The sequence below is a fragment of the Mauremys mutica genome, chromosome 9 (genome assembly GCF_020497125.1).
Source record: "Mauremys mutica isolate MM-2020 ecotype Southern chromosome 9, ASM2049712v1, whole genome shotgun sequence".
Classification (NCBI taxonomy): domain Eukaryota; kingdom Metazoa; phylum Chordata; order Testudines; family Geoemydidae; genus Mauremys; species Mauremys mutica.
The window spans coordinates 21,832,206-21,859,504 of NC_059080.1; the positions used below are offsets into that span (position 1 = coordinate 21,832,206).

The following is a 27,299-nucleotide window of genomic DNA, read 5'->3' on the forward strand; positions in this document are numbered from 1 at the left end:
ACCAGCAGTGTAATTATACTGGTATAGGGTATTCTCATTCTGAAATAAGGATATTAGGCAGCAAATATTTTAACCAGTGCTCAACTCATGGGTCTCAGGGTCCTTTTTCATACAAATTAAAGTGATTCTTTCAACACATTTCTTCCCTATACTGTAGCTTCTAATCAGCCAAGAAAAACTGGCTGGGTACACTGAAGTGTTTGAAAGTAGCCAGAGCACGTTGGGCTCAGGCTTTTTTTATTATTATTATTATTATTAATTAATTAAAACACTCTTCCCAATCACTTTTCACTTTACTTTCAAAAGCCTTTTCCCCTTCAATTGTAACACCAGAGAAACACAGAGATCTGACTGAGCAATAAAAAACAAACCACATACACCAATGAAAAAGGGTGTTCTCTAAAAACCTGAAGTTTATTCATTAGAATTCAGTGAAAGAAACATTCATTTTAAAACACAGTAAATACATTAAGAAGTTTAATAACTAGTCATGTCAAGGACAAAAAAAGAAAACATGAAACAATTGGCTATCAAGAAAGGGGCAGGGGAGAACCTGGCTGCCTTCCCTTGGCTCAAGCTGTGCAGAACACACAAGGTTTCCAGTCTGCAATGTACTAAAGTTATTTGTAGAAACAGGTGACTTACTTCTGCCACATGCACGAAGGGGAGATCCTATAGTGCCTTAAGCAGAACTGATGGAAGTTTGGGAAAAGGTTAGTTTCTTTACAAGGGACATGTGCCTTCCCTCTATCCCTCAATTATCCTTTTTGCCCAAGCATAATCTCATCCATTTGTTTTTGTTTGCCAATAGAGGTGACAAAATAGGAGTGGTGGAGAAGGAGGAACAAGCAGTTTTCCATCTCAATGGAATGTCTAAGGACAAGGACTGTATAGAAAATGCATTGCCGTGAACTATCCATTAGTGGCAGGGAGATGGGGTGGATAACTGAACAGGTCTTTTCCCTAACTTCTAGAATAATACAGATCTGCAGGAAAAAGTGAGCTGCACAGCCTAAATACAGCTCAGCAGACACTACAGATAACTGCATAAGACTGAATACCTTTAGAATTAAAGGGGGGGCGGGAAGGGAACGTTAAAAGGAAGTGTGGGTCAAAATGCCCCAGGAATGTAAGCAGCACAGCCCTCCACCCAATTTGCATTTTAGTAACAGAAGCAAAAACCCATACAAGAAACAAAACAAAAACCATGCACACAATAATGAATAGGAACACTGTCAGGTTAAGAGTCATTTAATTAAAGACACACAAACCCCATGCACAGTGAAGTATCTCCACCTGCATTGCCATCACTTTCAAATTTAAAACAAAACTCTACTTTCAACTTTAATAATTTAGCTTTCCACCATTTCATTTGCTTTTTGCTCAGCAGTGAACATAAATTTGTCAATTCACTCCCTGCTCCTAGCCCATTTCACTTTCTGGGCCTCATACTCCATGCCACTGCGCTTGGGTTGCAAATCCTGCAAGGTGCGGGGGGGGGGGGGGAAGAGGCAGGAGGGGTTGGAACCTACTTAAAATCAAGAGGAAATCAAACTTTGAATTGAAAGTTTAAAAAAAAAAAATCCCCAAGCACATTCACAATGAAATTTCAGGCCTTTGCTTACTTGCGATGTTCCTTTAAATCACGACCAGCCACTAGGTGAACAATAGGGCCCTTAAAATTAGTGTCACAGTTGCCAGATTTCCCTGGACAATGCTGAGCAGCAGCCAGGGTTCTGGTGACTGCTGAGGAACGAAGCTGCTGGTGGGGCTGAGGAGGCAGGAGAGTTAGGAAGAGGCAGGAGCTAGGGTGAGGCAGCTGACTAGTCCCATTTTGGCAGGAGTGCCAGTGGAGGAGCTGCTCTGTAGCATGCTGGGAACAGGTAAAGCTCCCTGCACTGTAGGGAAGCAGGGGACGTCACTCCTGCTGATGGGTTGGAATTAGTGGGGGGCAGCACCCACTGCTCAGCCCAGCAGGAGGAACAGGGCCAGGGGGATGCAGTTGCCTTCTTCACTGCCTGCCCCAACAGTGACAGCCTCTCCCCCTTTGAGGAAACCTAACTGTTTGACACCCCCGCTCTCTGCCTCCCTGCTGGAGGGGAGAAGGCTGCAAAGCACAAGCAGCACTGCTACTACTGACTCGGTTAAGAGCCAGGACACCAGCTCTTCAGCATGTATGTTCAAAACCCGGGACTGCCCCAGCCAAGCCCACACTCTTGTCAGGCACAGAACAGGAGCTTTGCCTTGGTTTTCCTGACAGTTTCACTGGCCAAAGCCCCGACATCTCCCCTCCCAGATGGGCAAGTCCTTAAAAGGGCAGAATTCCCTTCCAGAGCTTATTTAGGTATCAAAAATGGACCCACCCTGCTGGATAAAGTCAAAAACATTACACACACACAAAAACCCCACCATGGTTTTCTAGCTTTAAAAGACAGTCAGTGATACTTTCAGAGAGGAGACAGAGACAGTCCACAGACTGGAATTAAAAACAAAGCTAAAAACAGCACTTGACAGATGTGACATTCCTGTGTCAAAAGATCTAAGTAGTGTCCATGGAACGGGTGGATGGCAGGATGGGGGCCGGCTTCTGATCTTCAGAATTAGCCCTCAATGTGTAGCAGAGAAGAGAGAGAGTTTCTTCATTGCACAGATGGTGGCAGCAGCAATTGCTTTTTCTTCGTCAGAAATGTAAGCCACACCATTTTAACATGATGCACAAGTAAAAGAAGAGTCCATAAAATTTCCCCTATGAATATAAAATGTAAAACTATACAAAAATAGATAAAATTGACCTCTCATATGTATAAAAAAATCCCAAATGCAATACAGAATTACTTGGTAGTCTGACCTGAATGTCAGTGGTTTAGACTGCATGTGCAATAGCCACAGTTAACCATGTGAGGACAGACATTTTGTGCAAGTGCCACGTGTAATAAAGTCCTTCTGTTTTTAATGCCTTGGCAGGACAACTGGCTGCTCCTGACAGTTGATTACTGACTCAGACACCACTTTCATTAAACAACTAGGCTACAGTTTTCCAGTATGGATGCCTAACTTCCACCAGATAAAGAGATGATTGCGTGATCCTGTAACATGATGAGCACTAACTGAGAAGTCAGACCATCCTTAGTTAGGTGCCCAACAGGAAGAACCCAGGGTTGGAAGATTTTGGCCATGGGCCTTAATTGCAATTTTATTTATAAATGCTGTAAGTCAAGCAGGGTGAAAGAGTCAAACCCCACACCTCCCCAAAACCCCCACAACCAGGAAAAGCTTTTTGTGGTGTCAGAGTGCCCCACCGTACAAAAAGCAGCGGAGGGTGTATCATTCATTTGGTCAATCCATTCGTTTTGGGTGTGTGTTGGGTTTTTTTTTTTTTTAATGAAACAGGTGTTTAAATTTTTTAAAAAGCAGCTACTATGCATGCTTAGTAATCAACTGACAAACTAGGAAATTAGAAGTTAAGGATAACTCTCCATCCTTAATCTGCCCCATTTGTGTCAAGATCTATTTTTGGGGGGCCATTGGGCAGGGGGGAGGGAAATAAGGTTTGTAATAGAAACACCAGCTGTTTCAACCATGAGGTTAGGAAGGCTTCCCTTAAAAACAACAGGGCAGGAGAAAGACCAGCGAGCTAACCCTTAGCATATGCTCTGGAGCTGAATGAAATTAGCGACACGTGACTGGAGAAGTTGTAGTGGGTTCCCCAAGATCTCTGCTGAAGTAAGAGAACTTGCAATTCCGTTGTCAATTTAATTCCTTTCCCTACCACAAAGCTCAAAATAAGTTGGAATTTGAAGTGTGCTTCTGAAACTTTTGCTTTTATTAATAAGCACTTAAGAAATTATTTTGTCATTTCAACCCATCAGCTTTTTTACATTAAAAATTTATAGTCCAATTTTTTAAGATTATTTCTACCAGAAGTCTGATCACCATGGAAGACTGGTCCTATTTACCCCTCAATAGACAGGAGTTTTAGGAGCATTGTAGATTAAACCTCATAGTGTTATGTCCCCTTCCCAGTTGTACTTTAAAAGTTTAATTAGAATATTGAAAATTCTTATTTCTTAACGGGGCAGAATACACCAATAACCCAGCAAATTGGAACTAAAATGCTTTAGAAATATATAATTTTATCAATTTTCTCTGTTGGGAGTTCAAATCAAATTAAGAATTTATGAAAAAATGGAAGAAAAACCTTTGGTATAAAGTCAGATTAACAAGTCCTAGCTGTATTGCCTTCACATTAGTTTATAGAAACAGTTTACAATAGGTCTTCCCATTACGTACCTACAACCAAAATGCTTATTATTAGAGACATGCATTTGTAAGTTAACATTCTTTTTAGCACTGTCACATTTATGCTTCACCAAAACTTTGGCAAAGGCCGCACCATTTAAAAACAAAAACCACAAAACAAAAATCCACACCCACAAGAGGTCTTTGGTGACATACTCAAAACAAAAACAAAAATTTAGTGTTAGAGACTTGCTCAGAGCAAGAGAAAGAGTGAATGTTACAAATACTTGTCTGTGGAGTAATGTCTTGGATCATGCTAGCAATATTTCTGAATGGCAGTAGGTAGAAATAGATCTGAGTTACGAAGTTGGGATCTGGACTCAGCCAGATCTGGTAAGTCCTAGTGGAGATTCTGAGGATTAGTGCACCCAGGCCTTCATTTAGGACAGTACTTAAACATATACTTACGCCCCATTGAAGTCAAAGGGACTTAAGCGTGTGCTAAATAGGGATTTATTCCTGAATCAGGAAAGGAGGCTCTGCCAGTGAGTTTGAAGCCAAGGGGGCTCCCTTTGTCCACTAGCAATTAGGCTTTTCATAGGATAATGTCAGACTGTGATACACCAATAACATAAATTCACTGCAATGATGAATAAACTCTCAATTACTGATGGCAGGTTTCACTGTAACTCAGAGTAGAATTTGTCCCATGCAATCCTACACCCCTCAAGAGGGCTGCATGATTGCAACGGAGCAGAAAGTAGCACAACAGGCCTACACGGTAACATTCGCACAGTGTTACCAATGCAATAATACTGAGGAATGGAGAGTTAATCCAGGTACAACACAGAAATGGGTGTTCTTGGTCCTGAGTTCCATTTTTTTTTTTTTAAGTGAACTGCCAAACAAAAAGCAAGCCTGGTTTTGCCCTTCGCTGTTCTATATGAATGTATAAAGACAGCATCTTATATTCTCTTTTCCACCGAAGCATCAGAGCCCCGTTTCTCTTTCTTTGCTGGAGGAAACACTGTAAATACAGTGACCGTGGAGAAACCTGGTTACAATTCAGATGTTTGCTAATCCATTTAGGAACATGACTCCAAACATGCATCATAGATGGGACTTTCAGCCTGGGTATACAAAACCATTAAGCTCCAGTCTACACTACAAATTGAAAACATATTTGTAATTGGGTTATGGGATAAGAGAGTTCTAGCCTGGTTATCTGATGTGACTGGAATTTATGCACATTTCAGAATCAATATTAGCTGGGGAGAGTATGTGACAGAAAGATACGTGTGGGACATCACTATTTAGATCTTCCACAGATTTTGCCAAAAGGAGGCAGAAAGAGGAGGACCTGATATATTTCTAGTTTAAAATTTGGCAATTTTATTTTTAAACCATTGAGAAAGTCTTTCTGCATCACAAATAAAAACAAAAACCAAAAAACAGGAAAGGGCAATTTTTTTAGTGCACTGTAATCCACCAGAAACCAGATTAAGTCCAAGAATATAAACCTTGACTGAGGCATGGAGAGACTCAGCAAGACCCAGATAGGAGGAAAAGAGATCTATACAAGAGACTGAAATCATGTATTTAAGACTGACAAGGACAAAGGAGTTTCCTTGAGTGAAGACGTGTTCTGCTCCAATAGCCCGAAACAGGTGCTTTCAAGAGCTTTGTCAATGCAATCAGCCCTCTCTCAAGAGCAAAGTGCATCCCCACAGCTTGCTACTTCCTCTGTCTTCCCTGCAAGGTGTGGGAGCAAAAGGGTGGCACTACGTCCAGCTTTGTGGTTTCCTCCAGACAGGAGAAAGAGAAATTGTGAAGCCTAATTTAGGCTGTTACATCCCGTATTCCAATTAACAGAATACTTTCCTCATATGAATTTATGCAAAGAAAATAAAATTCCAAAACACAAAACTTCCTTTTGAAGAAAAGTATCAACATCTGCAACTTAACAGCTACAGGCGTGATCCAAGTTAGCTTATATAAAGGATATTAATAATGTCCCATGTCTTAGGGAGATGGGACAAAGCACATAAGAAAAATATTTCAGCTGAACATTATATACCATGAGGTTTGATCATGCCAAAGAAATAAGGGGACAGTTGACATTTTATTCTTAAAGGGACACCATCAACATGTAGGTTGCTTTTTTATTGTGGGGGGGGGGGGAGGAGGGTGTTGTTTAAATAAAGTGAATTAAAAATAGAGCTGGTTGCAAAACTCCCTCCCCACTGCTACACACAACGGAAAACATCTTTTTGACCAAAATGAAAATCTATAGGAAAGTTCTCTGTTTGGCTTGAAATGTTTCTCTTTTTGAATGATGTTTGCTTTGGTGGGGAGAAAACACATATGCAGATGCCATACTTTCTCTCACTTCTCCACTGGGAAGGGATCTGAGGTGATGAGAGAGAGTGCGGAAAACATTCCAAAATGTGTCAAAAAGAAGCTTCACAGGAAGTAAATTGTAACAAAAACCTTTAATTCCTTTTGAATATTCCTCTAATTGTTAAGTAGTTCCAGGTACTGCACCTGTCTCAAGTCCCCTGCCAATCTGTAGTTTTACATCCACTTTTTCCTGTTTTTTTCCCATGTCACTGTGTGAAAGAGCCACATAAATGGGAGGAAAGGACCACACACGTGAAACCATAAATCTGAGTATGTATCAAGTGTTGCCAAATGCACAAAGCAAACACACTGGGAAGATATTATTTATCATCCCTCTGATGCTACAGTTACAGCCATTCATTTCGTGTTAAAAACATTCAGAGTTATGATTTTTGGCAGTTGATGGTGTTCCTTTAAATAGAGCTGCAGAAAACTAGCCTGAACTGGGAGTCTATTTCCAGGAGATTTTATTCCAACAGCAACTTCACTATGTATTGATACTCGCTCTGCAGAGTTTATTATAGTCAACAGAGTGGTGGTTCACACTGACAAAAACTGGTGCCTCAAGCATTAGTCTACGAAACTAGGAGGTGGCCTACACAAAACCACAACAGAGCACCCACAGCAGTGCAGAACACCAGCAGCATTGTGAGCGACTACATACTGCACCCAACTGCAAGAGAAGAGTTCATCTTTGTTGGACCAATTCTAAATGAAAACCACTCATTGAAGTCCACTTTCCCCCTCCCACCACCCCACCCCTCCCCTCCCTGAAAGTTAACCCTTGGCTGCCCTCCCTCACCCCTCCAGTATTAGCTATTTGGCTACCGTTACATTCACTGTAGTGCTTTGACAGCTAACGGGCAGCGTGTTCCCATGTACGGGTCCCCCTTTCAGCAGGTCTGCACTGGAGCTTCCATAATGCTCAGCAAAGCAAGCGGAGGGTTTTAAGGTCTCAGTGCCATCGTGAAACTGGAGCGTTCCTTGCGTGATGCCAACAAGTTTGCACTTTGCTCTTTTGTTAGGGGACTGCGTGAAAGCAAAGCTTTGAGGTAAGTCAGCCCCTTTTTCTCCCAAAGGTAGCACGCGAGCCAGCTTTTTGGCCATATTTTCTCTAGGATACCTGTAGGAGCTAGACACCTCTTGGGCCTGTCTTGTATCAGTCTGCAGAGGTAAATTGGATGGTCTGACCATGTGTCTAGGCATCTGAAGCATTAGATTACTGGCCCCAGTATCCTGGGGCAACCTGTCCGGAGTCTCCCTGGCATTGTTCCATCCAAGGGACACGTAAGGGGAATTCACTTCTGATTGCTCAAATGTATCCCAGTTGCCTTCGACAACGGCAGCCCTTGCAGTCGGAGTACAGCTCCACGGTTTCTCTCCCCCTGAAGAAAGCTCGGCTTTGTACTCTACATGCTGCAACACTGGCCAGGTAAGGACCCCATCAGCTTCTCCTCCTTCGGAAGAAGACAGCTGAATGCTATCCTTGCTTCTGCTCAGCCTGGGGACAGAGTCCTTTTTGCCACTGTCCCATTTAGACCAGAGCTGACAAGGCTTAAGGCCATTCCTGGAGAGAGGCATATCTGCAAGCTCCAACTCCAAGCGCTCCGTGTCAAGCGACCTGCTCCTTCTGTTGATGGAGAGTGGTGCTGGCATGGAGGGGCTCAAGCCGTGCAGGTGCAGATGATGGGGAAGGCTGCCAACACCCCAGTTACAGCTCTGGAAAGAGTCTTGGGGATACCCCAGGAACATTCGTTCATCACATTCGGCAAAGGACTCCTTTTGCACGTAGCTGTCATCAAAGGCCTCAAAGGATGCAGCAATGTCCTCGTCGGCATTCATCTCCAGATGCTGCTCACATTCTCCCTCGCCTTCCTGCTCCACATCCACTATGTCAAAAGTGACCATGGTTGGAAGGACAGAAAGGTTCTGAGTGAAGGAAGAACCTGAATCAGAGCTACCAAGGCTTTCAGAGAGGCTGGAGAAGAGAGTGCCGCTGCTAGTGAACTCAACCAGTGCCTGAGTGAAGTTAACAGCATGCTCGGGTTCACATTCACTTTCTGTCTGGGGTTCCCTGAGGCAGTTTTCCACTCGGCTGTGGTGTTCATTTTGAAAACAGCTATCAGGGTCATGTGTTCTGTAGCTGGGATAGGTCACGGTCACAGTTTTGGCTGGGACTAAGCTACTTAGTCCCCCAAACACTGCATGATCCAAATCAGAATCAAACACAGAGTTGTTTTTCATGAGCTGAATAAGGCAACTTCCTTGGGCTTTTTGGCCACTGTAATACTTTTCTGGACATAGTGTCCCCTGAAAATCCCTCCACTCGGGATTTTCCAGTCTCGACACTGAAATCCCAGCATCTACACTTTTGCTCAAAACTGGAGAAGCAACTTGCTCGCTACCAAGGCAACTCTGATTTTTGCCAATTAATTTGGCTGCTCTAGTATTACATTCAATGTATTGCTTGTCTCTGGGACATTTCTCTTTGCTGGGGACATCCAGACGTTTTGCAACTGGTTCCCTCTGAAACTCCCAATATAGCAGCTGTTTCTGAATAGCAGCCAGCCTCTCTTCCTCAGTCTCCATCACTCCGCTGCTCTGCCCCGTCATCTGAATAAGGTTCTTCTCAGCAGGGACAGCAAAGTCTAAGAAGCGGCTGAAGATCTCTGGATGAGATGCTTTGCTCTCAAATAAGGATTCGTTCCCGAGAGAGGGGCTCATCAGGGTGTCATCGGGCTCATAAAACTCATAAAGTGCATCACCGCTGTAACTGTCTCTTGGGAGACGGTCCTTCTTGATTTCCCCGAGTTCATCCTCTGGCCCTGGTGTGGTAGAGTCATAATAACCCTCATCACTATTGGGGGCAGATTCTTGCTGGTCACTGGGCGGTGTTAAGAGCTCTACGTCATCCATCACACCTCCAGCGTACAGATGGGCCGCCTCCTCATGTAAGCCGCAAGTCTCCAGCTTGCTATTCACTCCCTGCAGCTTGGGACTGTTTATGGGCTGAGGCAGCTTGGTTTCGTAGCGGCTGTCCGCCTCGGTGGTGCCCTCCCACAGCTGCTGGAGGTACTCCTCTATCTCCTCCGGCGTGGCCATCTCCTCCCCTCCTCCCTGGTAAGTGACAAGGCATGAGCTTCTCTTGGCAGCGTCTCTACTGCGCTCCACGGAGATCGTGCTCTCAGCAATACTGTCGATGTCTGGCTCAGCAATTATGTCTCCACACCCAGTGAGGGAATCAAAACTTTTAAGGGAAGTAACATCTCCAAAGATCAAGCTGAGCTGGTCTCCGGAGTGTACTGAAGGGGGGTCGTTGTCTGGGGAGTCAGGATGGTGTGCGTCTGGGAGGCCACCGTAGGGTGAGCTGGCACAGACAATAGTCTCTGCGTCCAATTTCACATCTAGAATATCGTCTTTGCCCACAGGCACCATTGCTGCATCTCCTTCCGAGCTACTTTGAGCAGCCATGAGCCAGTCAGTGTTTTCTCCAAGGTTGGTCGTTGTGCTCAGTGAGCAGTTACCATCCAAGCTCCCTGTGCATGGTCCGGGGAGAGGGGTGCCTCTTGGACTCTCCTCCTCAGAGGCTCGCTGGGTTTCAGCCCCTGCCCCTTGAGTTTTCTTGGCTTGCTCTCCATCCCCACAATCAGCAGCCCACTCCGCTTTCTCAGATTCAGCAGTTTTGTTCTTTCTGTGGCGCCGGATGCTGTTGAAAAGCCCCTTCAGCCCTTTCTTGGGTCTAGGGAAGGACAACGATTTGTCTCCACTGGGCTTTTTCTCAAAGCCCTCGGCACTCCCCAAGGGAGAGCTCTCCTGCCTGCCAAACTCAAATTTGACGCTGGCGTCTGTTGCCAAGTGAGCGCTCTGAGAGCTTGGCAGTGGGCGAGGATGCGAGTCCATCCTTCCATTCAAGGGGCTCTCCAACCGCAACCGCAACCTCCCTGTCCCATCCTCATACACAACGTCGCTGATCCCATCGTGCGTCTTACTTTTACTGAGACTCTTTTTGGAGGCTCCCTTCCCTTGGCCTTTGTTTTTTCCTCCAAAGAAGCTTGGCAGGGTGCATATGCTCCTCTTCCCCCCAAAGAGCTTGAAGGCAGTTTTCTTCAGCTTGCCAGGGGGTGCCTGCTCCACAGCCACGACAGAAACATCGCTCCATTCAGGCAGCCGGTCACCTGCTCTGCTCTCCTCCCGCTTCCGGTCTCCTCCCTCAACTTGCCTGCAGATGACAGATGGAGAGCTGGTTCCAACGGCCTCCTCTGTACAGCACGTTTCCATGGCAGCTGTTACAGCCAGGTATATTTAGCTGGAAATAAAGATTTTGGTAGCAAAGTCTTCTTCAGGGCGTGTGGACCAAAACATCATGATTGATCTAAAGGGACGAAAGAAAGAAGAGACACATGAGAAACCATTAATGCTTGGCTTGGAATCACTTGAGTGGGTGAAACAAGGCAAAGAGGTCAGGCACATTCATGACCACAGCTGGAACACTAGCTAGCGAGACCTCTACAATGCACTCGATAGGTTAGTTCTTTTTATCGTCTCTCCTCTCACTAATGACTGGGGTTTGAACTTAATGCTGGTTGCCAGACTGCTAGTTTGTTAAGCCTCCATTTTATCCTCAAGGCAGAAGTACCACTTCCTCAATATAAACACTTCCCATACGGAGAGACAGATTTGCTTTCTCTGGCTCATTGTGGTTGTCTGAGAGCACGTGTGTTGTGGCCACATCTCCACAGAGTACTGGACTAAGACCCACCAAACTCACTGCATTGACTTTAGTCACCACCAACTTTCCAGTATTAGTTAGCCTCCGATTTCAGCGCCTCTTTGATTCTCCGGAACAATTCTCCAAAATATTCCCTATTTTGAGCTTAACATTTAAATACAACCAATTCAAAGAGCAAGCACTAAAATGACAGTGTTTCTCTGAATAAAAAGAGTGATTTTTATTTGCACTAGATTTCACTTGTCTTTAAACATCTTTCAGGAAAGCTAGAATTACATTAAAAAACAGTTCAGTACAAACCTCCCTGATCAGATTATCTCAGAAACACCACAGATAGAGGCTTTAATCTCATGCTGACTCGATGTGAGCAAAATAAAATTATTATTTCTTTTTGGCGTTGGGACAGGGATGGGGGGGGGAGAGAGAGAGAATAAATCTAGTGAAAATTGTTATGCACTGCTGGTCTTTTAAGCCTGCAGCTTAGATTTTTCTGGTCTTAGGCCAGCAAAGCTTCTCTCCACCCCGAGTTTAAACAAAGGGCTGGACCACTGAGGCTCAGCACCTGGAGGCTGAATTTGAACAACCAGAGACCAGGGCTATTAGAGGGGCGCAGCGTGGGGCCATAAGGATCAGGAATGCCTTGAGGCAGCAATTTGAAGCTGAAAGCCACTAATATTTGTTGCTATACTTGGGAGTGCCGTGCTTGTAATGCTAGGAAGTAATTGTGTATTGGGGTCGGGGGGGGGAGGGGGGGAGAGAGAAGAAAAAAACCACCCAAATCATGGGCCTCCTAACACCCACAACTTGAGGGTAAATCCTGATGGCGAAGGATTTTACTGGAATCTCTTGGGGACCTGGCAGTCACTGGAGGAACAAGAAAGCAGCATTTTTATTGGCTTCTATTATTAATAAAAGCCTTGGCATTCACTCTGCTCACTAAAATTAATGGCTAAGCAGCAGATGGGGCAGGTTGTAATTATATTAAAGTGATGGTTACTAGAACGTTACAAAACAGAGTGATACGCAGGTAGCGATTTGAAAACTGAATTCATCCTCCCCTCCCCCCTACAGACTGTTGTGCTGCAGAGACAGCACGTATGGTACCTAAGCATGCACAAAGAATGAAAGCAAAGGAGGGCACTTTGCCACACCATACCTGGTTCTGCACGGTACAACTCGGGAGTTTAGTACAGTATTAGAGCTTGGGACTGGGAATTAAGGCACTATTTCTAGCTCTGCTGTTGATTTGCTGTGTGATCTCAGAGACGTCAACCACTCTATTGCTCAGTTTCACTCCTCTGAGAAGGGGGGGGAGAGGAGATACTGACCTGCCTCACTAATTTCACTGGTGTGTATAATGGACTTAGTGGTTCCTGCAATAGAAGCATTCACTTGTGACATACACAATATACCCACCCCAAGTTCCAATGTAGGAGATCCCTTGTTGCTTGGCAAACGTATGTAAGTCATTGGTAAATTTGATTAAACAACATTATTGGGATGCACGATATTATGCTTTGGCCATCCTTCCTGTTAACTCCACCCATGCTAGGGCGTGTGCATTTACCCAAGCAGGAAAGGGAAGGGAGGAATGAAACTTAGGGTATGCCTACACTGGCAGAGTTACATCACCAGCAGATACATCGCCACTCAGAGAGCACTGAAGGGAAACCGCTGTTGTGTTTTCACACTGTCAGCTGCCTGCGCAATAGCGTGTTCACTTGCAGTGGTATTCGGAACAGTGCACTCTGGGCAGCTATCCCAGAGAATCTCTTCCGCCGCTAAGAGTTGTGGGAAGGCGGAGGGGGTCGCATGGCACCTGGGTCCTGTCCCAATATTCCATGATGCATTGTTTCGCATCCCAGCAATCCCTTTCAATCCGCATTTGGCACCATCTTTCAACGGTTTGCATACTGAACGCTCTGCCTCTTCAGTCTGCGGGAATGGATCCCGCACTCTTGACCAATATGCCGCTCACTCTCACTAAACATGCCATGAATGGCAGTGGAGTTATTCCTTAAACCACAAAGGCAAGAGGAGTGCGACATTGATCTCGCCATGCCTAGTAGCTACGATACGAGATTTCTTGTGGCATTCACGGATGTGCTGACCACAGTGGTCCTCTGCTTTTGGGCTTGGGAAACAAGCACTGAGTGGTGGCATCACATTGTGATGTATGTCTGGGATGACGAGCAGTGTGGCTGCAGAACTTTCGGATGAGGAAAGTCACATTCATGGGACTATGATGAGCTCACCCCTATCCTGCAGTGCAAGGACACAAGAATGAGAGCTGCCCTGTCACTGGAGAAGCATGTGGCGATTACACTGTGGAAGCTGTCTACTCCAGACTGCTACCGATCAGTCGCTAACCAGTTTGGAGTGGGAAAGTCGACCACTGGACTCATGTTGACGGAAGTGTGAAGGGTCATTAATCGCATCCTGCTCCAAATGACCGTGACTCTGGGCAACGTGCGTGACTTTGTACAAATGGGCTTCCCTAACTGTGGAGGGGCAACAGATGGCATGAATATTCCAATTCTGGCAGCAGACTACCTAGCCACCAAGTACATTAATCGGAAGAGGTATTTCTCAATGGTTCTCCAGGCACTTGTGGATCACCATGGACATTTCACAAACACTGACACAGGCTGGTCCGGAAAGGTGCATGACGCACTCATCTTTCGGAACACTGGCCTGTTCAGGAAGCTGCAAGCAGGGACTTTCTTCCTGGACCAGAAGATCACTGTAGGGGAAGTTGAAATGCCCATTGTGATTCTTGGAGATCCTGCCTACCCCTTATGAAGCCATACACGGGACACCTTAACAGCAGCGAAGAGTGGTTCAACAGGCTGAGCAAGTGCAGAATGACTGCTGAGTGCGCTTTTGGCCATTTAAAGGCCCGCTGGCGCTGCCTATATGGGAGGCTGGACCTAGCCGATAACAATATTCCTATGCTTATAGCCACATGCTGTACGCTCCATAATATTTGTGAAGGGAAGAGTGTGAAAGCTTCATTCAGGGCTGGACCACTGAGGCTCAGCACCTGGAGGCTGAATTTGAACAACCAGAGACCAGGGCTATTAGAGGGGCGCAGCGTGGGGCCATAAGGATCAGGAATGCCTTGAGGCAGCAATTTGAAGCTGAAAGCCACTAATATTTGTTGCTATACTTGGGAGTGCCGTGCTTGTAATGCTAGGAAGTAATTGTGATTGGTGCAGACAATGCACTATGATTCTGTTTGCTTTCAGTTAATGGAATAAAGATTGCTTTCAAACCAAAACAATTATTTTATTAAACAACCACCACCAGAGGAGAGACAAACAAAAATAAAGAACACATCAGCATTGTGGGGAAAGGGGGAAGGGAGGGTCCCAGGAGGAGGTGGGGTCCCGGGACGGTTAAAGATTTGTGTATGTCCAGGTATCATATGCAACCTTGTCCTCTGGAGTACAGTGCAGCGGGTACTGTACTTCAGGAGGGCTAAACTGCAGAGGGACGGGTGTTGAGTGCAGTGGGTACTGGGAGTCCACAGGGCTGGACTGTGATGGGGCAGGAGTGGAATGCAGAGGGTACAGACTGAAACCAGGAGGTTGATAAGTGTGTTGGAGGTGTTGGGGGGGGTGCAGGGGAAAGAGTTTTGCGACAGCGGCTGCAGGGGAGAGCAGGTGTGGAACTGCTCGGTTTGCAGTGCTGGTAGCATCTGGAGCCTGTCCGCTTGGAACTCCATAATGTTTAAGAGCTGCTCCGTGGCTTCTCACTGTCCTGGCACTCCTTCAATTCTTTTTTTTTTGGGCCATGGAGAGCATCGTGACTTCACACAGAAAGTCCTCTTTAGTTCTTCGCGGCCGCTTTCTAGTTGTGCGCAGCCGTTCAGCCAGCAATAACAAAAAGGGCGGCTGGGCTCCCCAGGCCATATCTGTGAAGCCAAAATGCAACATTTTACAGAAGCAGTATTGTTTGCAACACACAGACCACGGATTCAGTGATTTAAAACACAGCCACTAGTCACATACCTGGTCACTAACTGACTGACTCCAGGCAAGCACACAGGAGCCACAAGACCCCCAAAATGGTGAGTAACCACGGGGGCAGGGGAAATCAGTGTCCCAGGATCATACTGTACACTGGGCACATGGCTCTTGGGGAGACCCAGCACTGTGGGGGGTTGGGGGGGGCAGAGGGGCTTATAATCATTACTGTCACCACACTTTCCACAGGCTGCGTTCGTTATGGAAGATATCCCGCTGCTGAAGGTCAGCAGGGAATCAAGGGAGGGTCTTCTCAAAGACTGCGGCTTCCGGTTTGGCCCTTATGCAGCTTGCCGGTGTGCAGCAATGACCCCCCCCCCCTCCCGTGATGGTACAGTGGCGCAGGAAAGTTACCCTTAATGGGGCAAGAAACAAAGCAGCTCTGCCAAAGAACCTGCAGCAGAAGATTGCCCAGTATCTCCATGAGAGTTTCGTGAAGATCTCTGAGACAGATTCCCGTGAAGTGAGGGAGTCAATCAACACCCTGTTCCACCGCTCAGACTAGGCATGTGGTGGTACGCGCATCAGACAGACACAAGCCTGTTTTCTGCAACCCTCCGGCTCCCAACAACTCGTTTCAGCAATTTCACAAATCAAAGCCACTTACCATGGGCCTCCTCTTCTGTTTGCACTTCGCCAAGATCCGACAGCTGTGACTGGCTAGCCTCCTCCGGGGTAGAGAAGAGCTCCTGGCTGCATGCATCTCTGACCTCCGAGTTGTCCTCTGCCTCTGGGTCTCCCTCCCCCTCTTCATCCAAGAATGCCTCCTCCTTGCTCGATCCACTCTCGATGGGTATGTGAGCCACCGAAGTATCCACAGTGGCCTTTGCAGTGGAGGTGGGGTCGCCACCTAGTATTGTATACAGCTCTTTGTAGAACCGGCAGCTCGTGGGCACAGCACCGGAGCATCGGTTTGCCTCCCATGCCTTGTGGAAGGCGTTCCACAGCTCCTTCACTTTGATACTGCACTGCAGTGTGTCCTGGTCATGGCCCCTTTCTGTCCTGCATCATGAAATCTGTCTGTAAGTATCGTAACTCCTACAGCTGGGGCGCAGCTGAGACTGGACAGCCTCCTCTTCCCAAATGCTGATGAGGTCCAGCAGTTTGGCATTTCTCCATGTGGGAGGTCGCCTGGTGCGTGGAGCAGGCATGGTCACCTGGAAAGATGCGCTGAGACCACTGCACACGTCACTGAGCAAACAGGAAGGGGACTTTCAAAATTCCCAATGAATTTAAGGGGGGGGGGCGCGCTCACAGTTGGTCACCTGGGGGCAGGTTCTGTAGAGTTCAAAACAATGACCAGAGAGGCAAGAACAGGCATTGTGGGACACCCCCCAGAGGCCAATCACAGCACTGTAATCAACCAGGGTATCTACACTGGCACCGCAGCGCTGTAGCCCAGGCACAGAAAGCTCTACACCTCTTGTTGGGGTGTTTTTTTTACAGCACTGCTACCGTGCAGTTTCTGTGCACTAACTGGCTTGGCGATGTGTACACCTTGGGAGTTGCAACGCAGAAAGCTGCTTTACTGCACAGAAACTTGCCAATGCAGACAAGGCCTTAATAAGACTTTCCAAAGGTTGCACCTTGTCAGAACATGCTGCTTCCTCCCACGCACACTCCCAAATCCCCATCACACTGAAGTGGTTGCTTTGCAATTACTTTAGCAGTTCTCCTAACTCCAGCAGGAGACAGACACTACAGGAAGTAGTGGGACATGGGCAGTCTACAAGAAATTCTCTCTCTAGCGGTCTGGGGGAGAAAAACATATATAAAGCACAACCAGTGCCTAGTTTGAAGGCTCTGCTCTAAAGGCGGCAAATGATCAAGGCAACAGGGCTCTGCCTTGCACTGTATAGCTTCTATAGGAAAGGGCCCTGCTCAGTTTCTGTTCTCTGTAACGGTTAGAGATGGGTCAAAACTGGATCTCAAATCCCAACCCATCTGATTTTCAGTTAGCGAAGCCACCTCTACAATTCTGATGCCAGGTCAATTCCAAAGCGTGAAGGGACCTATTTTCCACATCAGGTGGGGATGCAGTTGAAATCTCATGAAAGCCATTTACAAGATTATACACCATCTAATCTCAATCCAAACACCAACTCAGCCTTACATAGGTTGTAAACCTAATCTGGATATGGATGCTTGAATGCCTTGGCAGCCCATTGCTACTAAAAAAAAGTGTCCACCTAAACCAGCTTTGATAATGGTCTATGCTAAAGGGTGAGATTGACATAAACTGTCTTGTGTCAACCTAGCTGTGGAAGTGTCTTCACTTAAATTTGGCTCCTATCAAAGTCAGTGCCTCTCTATGCTGTAACACCCGCTCCCCAAGCGGCGTAGAGTCACAGACGATGTGATTAGGTCGGTGCAGTGTCAGTGCAGACACTGCTTAGCTTACGTCAATGGTTCCTGGCCTTCAGGAGCCATCCCAAAATCCCCACAGACAGACAATACAATTGATACAAGCGCTGCTGGTGAGGACACACGCCATTGACACAAGGAGCCAAGTGTGCACACACACAAGTGATTTAATAACTATGGTGGCTGTATGCCGACATAAATTAGGTCCATATAATTTTGTTCAGTTGATATGGCCTTTGTGTTTTTCGTAAAGCCCCAGTCCCTGGAATCTGCCATTATGTGTGAATCTCAGCTTTCACTTAAAATATAAATAAAGAGAGAGATCATAGTCCTCATGGCTGTGAAAAAAAATCTTGAAAGATGACCTGAAAGACCCCTTAAGGCTCAAAAGACAAATAAAAAGCACACACACACACCCTTTTTTTTTTTTTTATAAAGAGAAGACGAATCTCATTATTAAGCCAATCCCATTATTACTTTTGGTTCTGTCTCTTGTTTTTTTGACCACTTGGGCTTAAAAAGATGCGTTTCCAACTTGAGTTTAGTTAACTCAGGTTAACTAAAACAAAGTAAAATCCTCCTAGTGAAGACAAGACAGTTTGTAGTTTCCCACAGATTAGCAGGCCGAGGTAAATCCGAGCCTCCCCTAGAGCAGGCTGAGTTAAAGACGAGCTCCAGCTTCACTAGGAATTTTCTTCACGTCGAGGCTGACTCGACTGAAGAACACACTTTTTTTCGCCCGCTCCTGAAAATGCATCACTGGGGTCGGCAATACTGTTAGCACAAATGCTGGTCCCACAGCAGGGAGATGCCTGTTGTTGCAAACGGCATAGTAGTGGGGGAAAAAAAAAACTATTGAAAAAGCACTTCCACTGCAAAAATGTAGTACAAAAAATTTTTTAAAAAAATAAACAGGAAAATATTTATTTTAAAGTTCACCCTGGCTCAAAAGCAGCACTGCTAACAATGTATACCCACTCTGTAACCACAGGACTAAACCAGAAATATAGTTGCCAGGGGCAAAAAAGTATCCTTAAGAAAACGAACAAGGTTAGAAGCCATGGTGGGATGAGACTGCATTAGCATTAGGCTTTTTTTTGGGGGGGGGGGGGGGCTAGATTTTGTTTGTCCTAGAATAACCACCACCACCTATTACTAACATAGTGCTTTTCCTCAGTAGATCTCAAAGCACTTCACAATCTTTAATGTATGGAATCTCAGAACACCCCTTGAGGTAGGGAAGCATTATTATCCCCATTTTACACAAGGGGAACTGAGGCACAGCAAGGCTAAGGGACTTGCCCAAGGTCTCCCCATGTCCTAGGCCAGAGACCTAGCCATCCTTCTGCTCTCAGCAGGATAAACTCAGTCAACCACCAGCATTTTAAACATGTCATCATGCTCCGCCAGTATACAGTTATACAACCCAGTGGTTAGGACATCAGCAGCTATCTGCAGCACGGTCTACAGTAGCAATACCCATTGCTACTACTGGGGAAGCTGAACTGATGGCAACAGTATATGAGATGGTTTTAAAAAAAAAATAGCTCCTCGTCTACATCATTATACAAGGCAGGTTTACATATCACAATGGGAGAACATCCAAGTCCTGTCTGCAGTAAATGGTGGGTACTAATTATCCAAGTTTTTTTTCCTGTACAGACACACCCAGAATCTCCAAACAAGATCACAGCCCCAGTGGGCAAGACTACAGTCAGAGACAGGCCCTAACCCACAGTGCTTAAAAACTAAAAAACAGACATGATGCTGCAGAGTGGAGATGTATTCCAAGACTTGTGTTAGAGAATCATGTACCTGCACAACTGACAACTTCCTAGTGCTCTAGCAACTTTCCTTCTTTATCTATATAGACAGGGGAAAACAGTGTTCACATTGCATGCTGCCTGGCCTTGCTTTTGGCTGTGAGACAAATTTTTCTGATCATGCTGGCAAGAAGAGAAAGATATTATACAGACACTCCTAACTACAGCAGAGAATCTTGATAGTCAGTGGATCTTTCTATACAGTTACACACCTTCATCTAAGTATGGTGGCAAAACGCGAATGACTTTTGCCCAAATCATTTGCAGAGGATCATGCTGGCCCCTTAATGTTTTGACAAAAAAAGTTTAAAGAAAATCCATCATTGACTCTGTTAGCCGTGGTGTTTAAAAGACAACAAAAAACTCCCCCATTCTGCATTCTACAGACTTGGGAAAATATCACCGCTGGATTCAGGGACATTTTATTCCATTAATAGCCATGTGTAATCACCTTGTTGAGTCCCTCTGCTTCACGTGGACTGACACCTCTGATAGTAAACTGGCTGCTATCTTTTCATTGTGTTGCATCAGAGATTGTTTTCAGTCAATCAAAGAAAACTAATCAGTGGATGCACATGGTATTTACTCCAGGCTGCCACAGTTTGTTTAACCCTGTGCTATTTCTCTGCAAACAAGTTAAACTGGAGGCTAAATGCAGAGTCATTCTGTGCAGTAGACAGCGCTTTAAGTTGTCAGAGCCAGATCCTGCATTCCCACTGTACTTGGGACTCACACTGAAACCAATGGGAGTTTAGGATAAGCTAGGATTCACAATCATACCACGACCAATTAATTCTCACAGCTGCCAGCCAGCAGAGTACCACCACTCTCACATTACAAAGGGGGGGTGGTGAATTAAGAGACTTGACGAAAGCCACAGAGGGAGGGATTTGGTAGCAGAGTCAGGAATTGAATACAGAAGATCCTGAGAGTACAGATCTCGGAGCCAGGAACACAGCTACTGCTAGTGCTCAGGCAGTTCTGTTTGTTTAAAACAAAAATCTATATAATTAGGAATAAAAAAATAAAAACACTCAGTGACATATCTCCTACTTTGTCATTATTTTTAAATGCAAGCTTCCCACATGGCTTTAAAGCTTTACAAAGACTAGGAACTACCCTAGCGTTCAAGTCAAATATTTAAAACAGAACCCAGCTCTTTCAGGCACTTATTGTTCTGGCATCGTAGGCAACATTTGGGTTTTACTTGAATGCAAGAATTAAATTCCTATTTTTTTCTATGCCTTGGTGAGGAGCTGGGTGTTTCCTTAGTGGGAACACTGAGGAAATTTAGGCAGTTAGCAGCAGAGAACTCATGCAAAACTTCCAAGAGAGATTGCAAACAATGTGTTATCAGATTATCTGTTATCATCAGAGGCATTGTTTCACTCAAAATGTAGTTTCACACAGCAGTAGTTTCTCTTTGCAAGCAGCTTAGCAAAGGTAAACAAACAGTTGAGACGATATTTATAGCTATGAATAGGAACCAACAATGTCTGGAATGTAGCAAATATAACAGCACCAGATAGCCCAATGGTAATTCTACTACAGCCTTGTCTACACCACTTTAACTATACAGTGTGTATATATAGTTAAAGAGGTACAACTCGCCTACTGTACAGAGAAAAGCTGTACCAGAATAAGCACCGTTATACGGATATTATTGCATCCACACTAGAGGTTCTACTCGTATAACTGTTCGTTTAAAAAAAATAAATAAATCCACACACACTCTCACAGTTTAACTATTTATTTTGGTTAAGGAGCTATGTGTAGACGAGGCCTTATGCTGCTAAAATAGATCTCCCCAGTCCCTATGCATAAAATATGTAGGGCCCTACCAAATTCGCGGGCCATTTTAATCAATTTCATGGTCAGCAAGCTCCCTCCGTCCTGAGCCCTGTTGTGTCTCCTCCCCCCCCCCCCGCCCTGTGGAGATGGGATATAGGGGCTGGGGGAAAGAGACACCCTGACATCAGCGCCCGCCCCCTCCCCTCAGCACAGCAAGCAGGATGCTCCTGGGAGCAGCTCCAAGGCAGAGGGCAGGAGCAGCACGCCAGTGGGGGGAGGGACAGCTAAAGTGCATGGCACTGGAGAGCCTGCTGGGTGGCCACTCAGCTGTGCAGCTTAGAGGGAACTTAGGTCCTGACTCAAAAAGGATGTTTTGTTGTTTTGGGGGGGGGGGGGTGTCGCAAGGCTATTGGGCGGGGAAGGGGGGTTGCAGCACTGCTACCCTTACTTCTGCACTGCTGCTGGCAGCAGCACTGCCTTCAGCGCAGTATGGGCTGGCCAGGAGCCCAGCTCTGAAGGCAGAGCCACTGCCAGCAGCAGCACAGAAGTGAGGATGGCATGGGATGGTATTGCCACCCTTACTTCTGCTCTGCTGCCTGCAGAGCTGGGCCCTCAGTCAGGAGCTGCCACCCTTCAGCTGCCCAGCAGCTGCCACCCTTACTTCTGCACTGCTGCTGGCGGGGTGCTGCCTTCAGAGCAGGGTGCCAGACCAGCAACCACTACTCTCCAGCCAGCCAGCTCAGAAGGCAGTGCAGAAGGGTGGCAATACCATGACCCCCCTCCCCCAAAATAACTTGACACACACACCCCCCACAACTCCCTTTTGGGTCAGGACCCCCAATTTGAGAAACGCTGGTCTCCCCTGTGAAGTCCGTATAGTGTAAGATAACAGCACACAAAAGACCAGATTTCACAGGGGGAGACCAGATTTCATGGTCCGTGATGCATTTTTCCATGGCCGTGAATTTTAATGTATTATTTTTAGTAATATGACTATGCAGCCACAAACAGACAACTGTTGCTCCAGATGTAATCTGATGCAGTGACATCTGCTTGGGCCTGCAAACAGCCTGCACCGGTAGTCTGAGGAGCCATGAACCGTTCCCATTTGGAATGTTACTCTGAAGCCTAATGAGGATACACGGAAATGTCAACATCGTAAAAAGTATCAGAGGGGTAGCCGTGTTAGTCTGTATCCACAAAAACGATGAGGAGTCTGGTGGCACCTTAAAGACTAACAGATTTATTTGGGCATAAGCTTTCATGGATAAAAAAAATCTTCAGATGTGTGGAGAAGTGGGTTTTTTACCCACGAAAGCTTATGCCCAAATAAATCTGTTAGTCTTTAAGGTGCCACCAGACTCCTCATTGTTTTTAACATTGTAAACTATTTCACTGCTGAGCCTTTTAGCAGAAACATTTGTGTTCCTCTATTGCTCTGGGTGCATTGCCAAATATCTGAGTGGGATTTAGTGGAACTGCTACTAGCAGTCCAGGTTTTTTGGGGAGGTGGTGAAAATGAGGAATTAAACCCCTTTACCCAAATTTTGTTTTAAATGACCTTCACCCCACATAAGGGACAAAGATATAGGAAATGCACCCTCTTCTGAAAGCCAAAAGACTCATCTCCCGCCCCCACATCCCAAACTTCTACAAAGCCTGTTATGCACCGTCAGTGCAAATGCCTGCAGCACACTAGAAACACTGGGGGCAAAACAAACGGGTATACTGGACTGATTGTACTACACTGGGATGTGACAAGTAGTAACAGGCGGCGGGGGGGGGGGGGGGGGGGCAAAGTTGGAAAGGAGGTGTCAGTGTAATGTACTTCTGGAGTTCACGCCAAATAATTTAAGCTAGTGTATTGCATAGGACATGGAGGAGGAGGTGTGGGAGATTCAGTTTGGTGCTCTACATAACTCTGTTGCAGAGAGAATCAAAAAAAAGTCACCCCTCCCCACCATAAGTCACAAGTGCAAGTTCCATTTTACACACTGTTTTGCTGACACTGCTGGCAAACAAACAGCAGTTTGTAGAGAACAGTACTTACCTACTTATAACATTAGTATTCTGCTTTAGAAAAAAAAAACATTGTAGTTGCTGATACCAGCAGATATGAAAATTCTAAAATATGCTGCCATGGTCCCAAAATAAGCTGTCATAAATTACCTTTGTTAACAAAAACTCTGAAAGCATCACACAATTAAAGAGTGTCCTGTTGGAAAGCTGCAGTCACAGTGACCTTCCATAACAGAATATCCACCAGGAAAGTTTTAAAAGTGTCAGCACTGAGGCCTGGTCTAAACTGAAGTTTCATACCAGTATAATTATTATCATCACTGAAATTGTTATCCCAATACAACTTCTACTGTGGACAGAACTATACCTGTATAAACGTGCCTTATACACCGCTACCTCGATATAACGCAACCCGATATAACATGAATTTGGATATAACGCGGTAAAACAGTGCTCTGGGGGGCGGGGCTGCATGCTCCGGCAGATCAAAGCAAGTTCAACATAACACAGTTTCACCTATAACGCGGTAAGATTTTTTTGGCTCCCAAGGACAGTGTTATATCGAGGTAGAGGTGTACTAATACAGCTTATTCTGCTTTCCTTACAGGAGTAAGCTTTACCTGGATAGGGCACCTTTACACTGGTATAACTATGGCCACATGGGGGGGGTGTACTTCTTTAATCTATAGTGGTACACTTACACAGCAGTACTACGATTGTAGTTAGCCAGACCTTGCCCACCAGAACCCTAAGTGTACTTTTTGGACAGACATTTTGTCATTATAAAAACAAGCATTTTGATTGATAAAAATGGGATATAACAGGTGTCTCAAAGACATCTTGTGAAGAACCAGTTAAAACTGAGATACATGGTCACTTTAAGAAGGTCCACTAAACTTACCTGTACTGTTTTCCCCACCTCACAGAGTGTGTTACAAATAAAGCTGCACTGGGACAGGAAGAATTGACTGGATGGCTTAAGGCAGTGGTCCCCAACGTGGTGCCTGTGGGCACCATGGCGCCCGCCAGGGCATTTATGTGTGCCCGCCTAGTGCCCAGCAGGGGAGAGAGGCCGTGGCCCTGTGCCTGCTGGGGACAGAGAACTCAGGCTGCGGGCGCGGTGTTCTCTGTTCCCGGCAGGTGCGGGGCCTGCCTAGTGCCCCGCAGGGGAGAGAAGCTGTGGCCCCGTGTCTGCCAGGGACAGAATGCTCCAGGGCTACAGGCTGTGGGCACCGGTGTTCTCGGTCCCCAGCAGGCGCGGGACCCGCTTAGTGCCCAGCAGGGGAGAGAATCTGGGCCCCCGCGCCTGCTGGGGACAGAGTACTCCGGGGCTGCGAGCATAGGTGTTCTCTGTCCTCGCAGCTTCTCTCTGGCTTCTCTCTTGATTCACATATTATGTAATATTAAATATGATTTTTTTGTATTATTTAATGTACAAATACAAAATAAGCCTTGAAAAATTGTTGGCGCCCGCCACACTCTTCTGAAAACATGAATGTGCTACTGGTCACAAAAAGGTTGGGGACCACTGGCTTAAGGAGTGGGACACAGAACCTTTCACTCTAGTTCGTCAGTTCAGCCCAGATTTTGGTTGTGATGGAAATAGTTAGAACCCAGGTGTAGTGACCAATGGCGAATGTCTTGAGTTGGTGAGTTTCTGTCCAACTTCCAGGAAACAGGCATTCCTATCAAAAGCCACCATCACTATCTGCATCTTTGTATGAAACCAAGTCTAGCAGGGAGGCCAGAGATTGAATCAACTGGGAAACTGAACTCCTCTCAAATCCCTAGGAGGAAGCGCTACAAGCGGGAGGCAAATCCTTGGGTTGGGTTGTAGTACAGCTTTCTTCCCATTGTGTCCAATGTGTAAACAGAGGAAGTCCATCACCACAGTTGTCAATCCAGCAACTTTCCAAGCTCTAAATTTGCTTTTGTCACCAACTTCTGTTCCTCACTTAAGAGTTCCTCCCTCCCCTTTCAGAAAAAAACCAAACAATTTCATGTTTCACAGTGTTTGAGCATCAGAAAGATGGAATTGGAGCAAACTGACACTGACGTGTTGGGAAGCAGGCATGATCTGGCCATCAACTACATTCCTGCTCCAGCTCTGAGCTACTCTGAAAGAGAAACACATTCAGGGGATGGAATGCGAGTTAAAAAAACCTGGTGTGGAGGGAAAAGCAAGCTAAGCACTGACTTTATTTACTTTCAGAGGCGGCCAAAAAGGATGTCCATCCCCGCAACTGATTTTATCTGTCTACCATGACACCCACCACCTGGGTGAAGGTGAAAGGAGAACATCCATGCACCAATGGAACAAAGTCGTGGAAGAATGAAAGAAACATCTGAAGAAACAGCTCAGCCAAGAATAAGTCAGATGTTCTCCTCACGCATGCTTAGCTCATTATTATCACAGCTACAAGAACAGATAGTAAGCAAATTACTACAGAAGTTGCACTTTAAAAGAAACTGAATATTTTTGCAAGCAGGGTGTAAAAATAACAGCTCCTCCTGGAGAACTCCCAGCGCCTCCATTAGTCTGCTACAGAATTAGAAAGCAGATTCCTCCTACGTATGCATTCCTCTGCCTCTCCCTATTTGAAACCGTGTATGTACAGCTTTGTTTGTGTTCTTTGCTATTAAGCAGGGGACCAACTTAAGTCTGGCAACTGTCTCTCCTTCCCTTCATATCTGGCAAGTGTTTTACTCATTTACACAAAGAAAAAAGTCAGAAAATAATTACTACAATAAAAGCAAGAAAATGTTAAGTTTCCAACCAAAACCACAGATCTAAAGACCCAACACTGGGGACGATTGGATCCGAAATGTGCTACTTGGGTCCCTTTAATAATAAACTGAAATTCAAATACCAATGACTTAAATATTTCAATGCTTACTCAGGCTAAAACAGTGACAGACAGGCTTTAAGAATATGATTAAGTCCGTAACCTATCAGGTATAAAAACAGGATAAACAAGGGAAGCTGGATGCCAGATTCAGTTAATATGCGCTGGTTTTGCTATGCAATTTGTTTAAACGTTCTATATATCTGTTGTTGTGGACAGTGGGTTTCTGCTGGACTCAATGCTATTTGGGTCTGAATTCAGTGTTGTATGCCAGTATGAAGCACCAGCTGAGAGGTCTGATGAGGGATTTGTCCCAAAGAAGTTTGATGGCAGGTTTGACTGCAACAACAAAACTTATTGCAGTGTCTTTTCCTACCCACCTGACTTTCAGCAAGGCCTTCTGCCTGCCCTAATCTTCCACCTTGGCATTAAAAGGGGAGCAATAAGAAATTTGGGTTAGGACAAGCAAAGCCATTTACAGTCAAATCTCTTCAGTGCAAAAGTTGAAAGTATTGCACAAGCAGCCTTCTGTTTACAAGGGGTTCTGTGAATGGCTGGGTCAGATGATGACCAGCAAAGATGTGCAGTATCTATGGGCTCAATTAAATTGAAAGAAATAACAGTCCCAGTAAAGCCTCAAACACAGTCTCCTTTTCAATAACAAGTCAGAACAGCTCATGTGATTCTCAGAACCCCTACAAAGTCTAAGAGAGCTTCCCATCCATCCCCTACATGCAATACCAGGAATTTTGGGGGCAAAAAATGATTCAAGTTATTTAAAAAAAATTCAAATGCATTTTTGTTTGACGTTCACATAAACATCTCCCTATGGGGTTTGTCAAATTTTGCAACATTGTGCTAGCGCATGAGAACTAGCCACATCACTTCACATGGTCCAAGCTAAGCAAAACACAACAAACAGCATTAGCGGTGAAGGAGTTAATTTGCTTTAAGGGAGTGTGTTTTAATTAATGCCACAGGTAAAGCATTTTAATTTATTATTTTTAGTAAGCCAGCCTCAGGAAAATAACTTCTACTCACACAATGACAAACTGAAAGA

The 27,299-nt window shown here is 45.5% G+C and overlaps 1 protein-coding gene across 4 annotated transcripts in view; it reads right to left on the reverse strand.

Moving 5' to 3' along the window:
- Positions 1–395: 395 nt before the first annotated feature.
- AMER1 (APC membrane recruitment protein 1) overlaps positions 396–27,299 on the reverse strand; it is a 28,259-nt gene continuing 1,355 nt past the window's right edge. For all 4 annotated transcript variants that reach the window (XM_045029224.1, XM_045029223.1, XM_045029225.1 and 1 more), the window contains exons 2-3: positions 7,468–11,011; positions 396–2,746 (exon numbers count right to left, since the gene is read on the reverse strand). In XM_045029224.1, the coding sequence (XP_044885159.1) occupies positions 2,681–2,746; positions 7,468–10,917 (3,516 nt within the window). In that variant the 5' untranslated portion in view covers positions 10,918–11,011 and the 3' untranslated portion in view covers positions 396–2,680. The remainder of the gene's footprint in view (positions 2,747–7,467; positions 11,012–27,299) is intronic.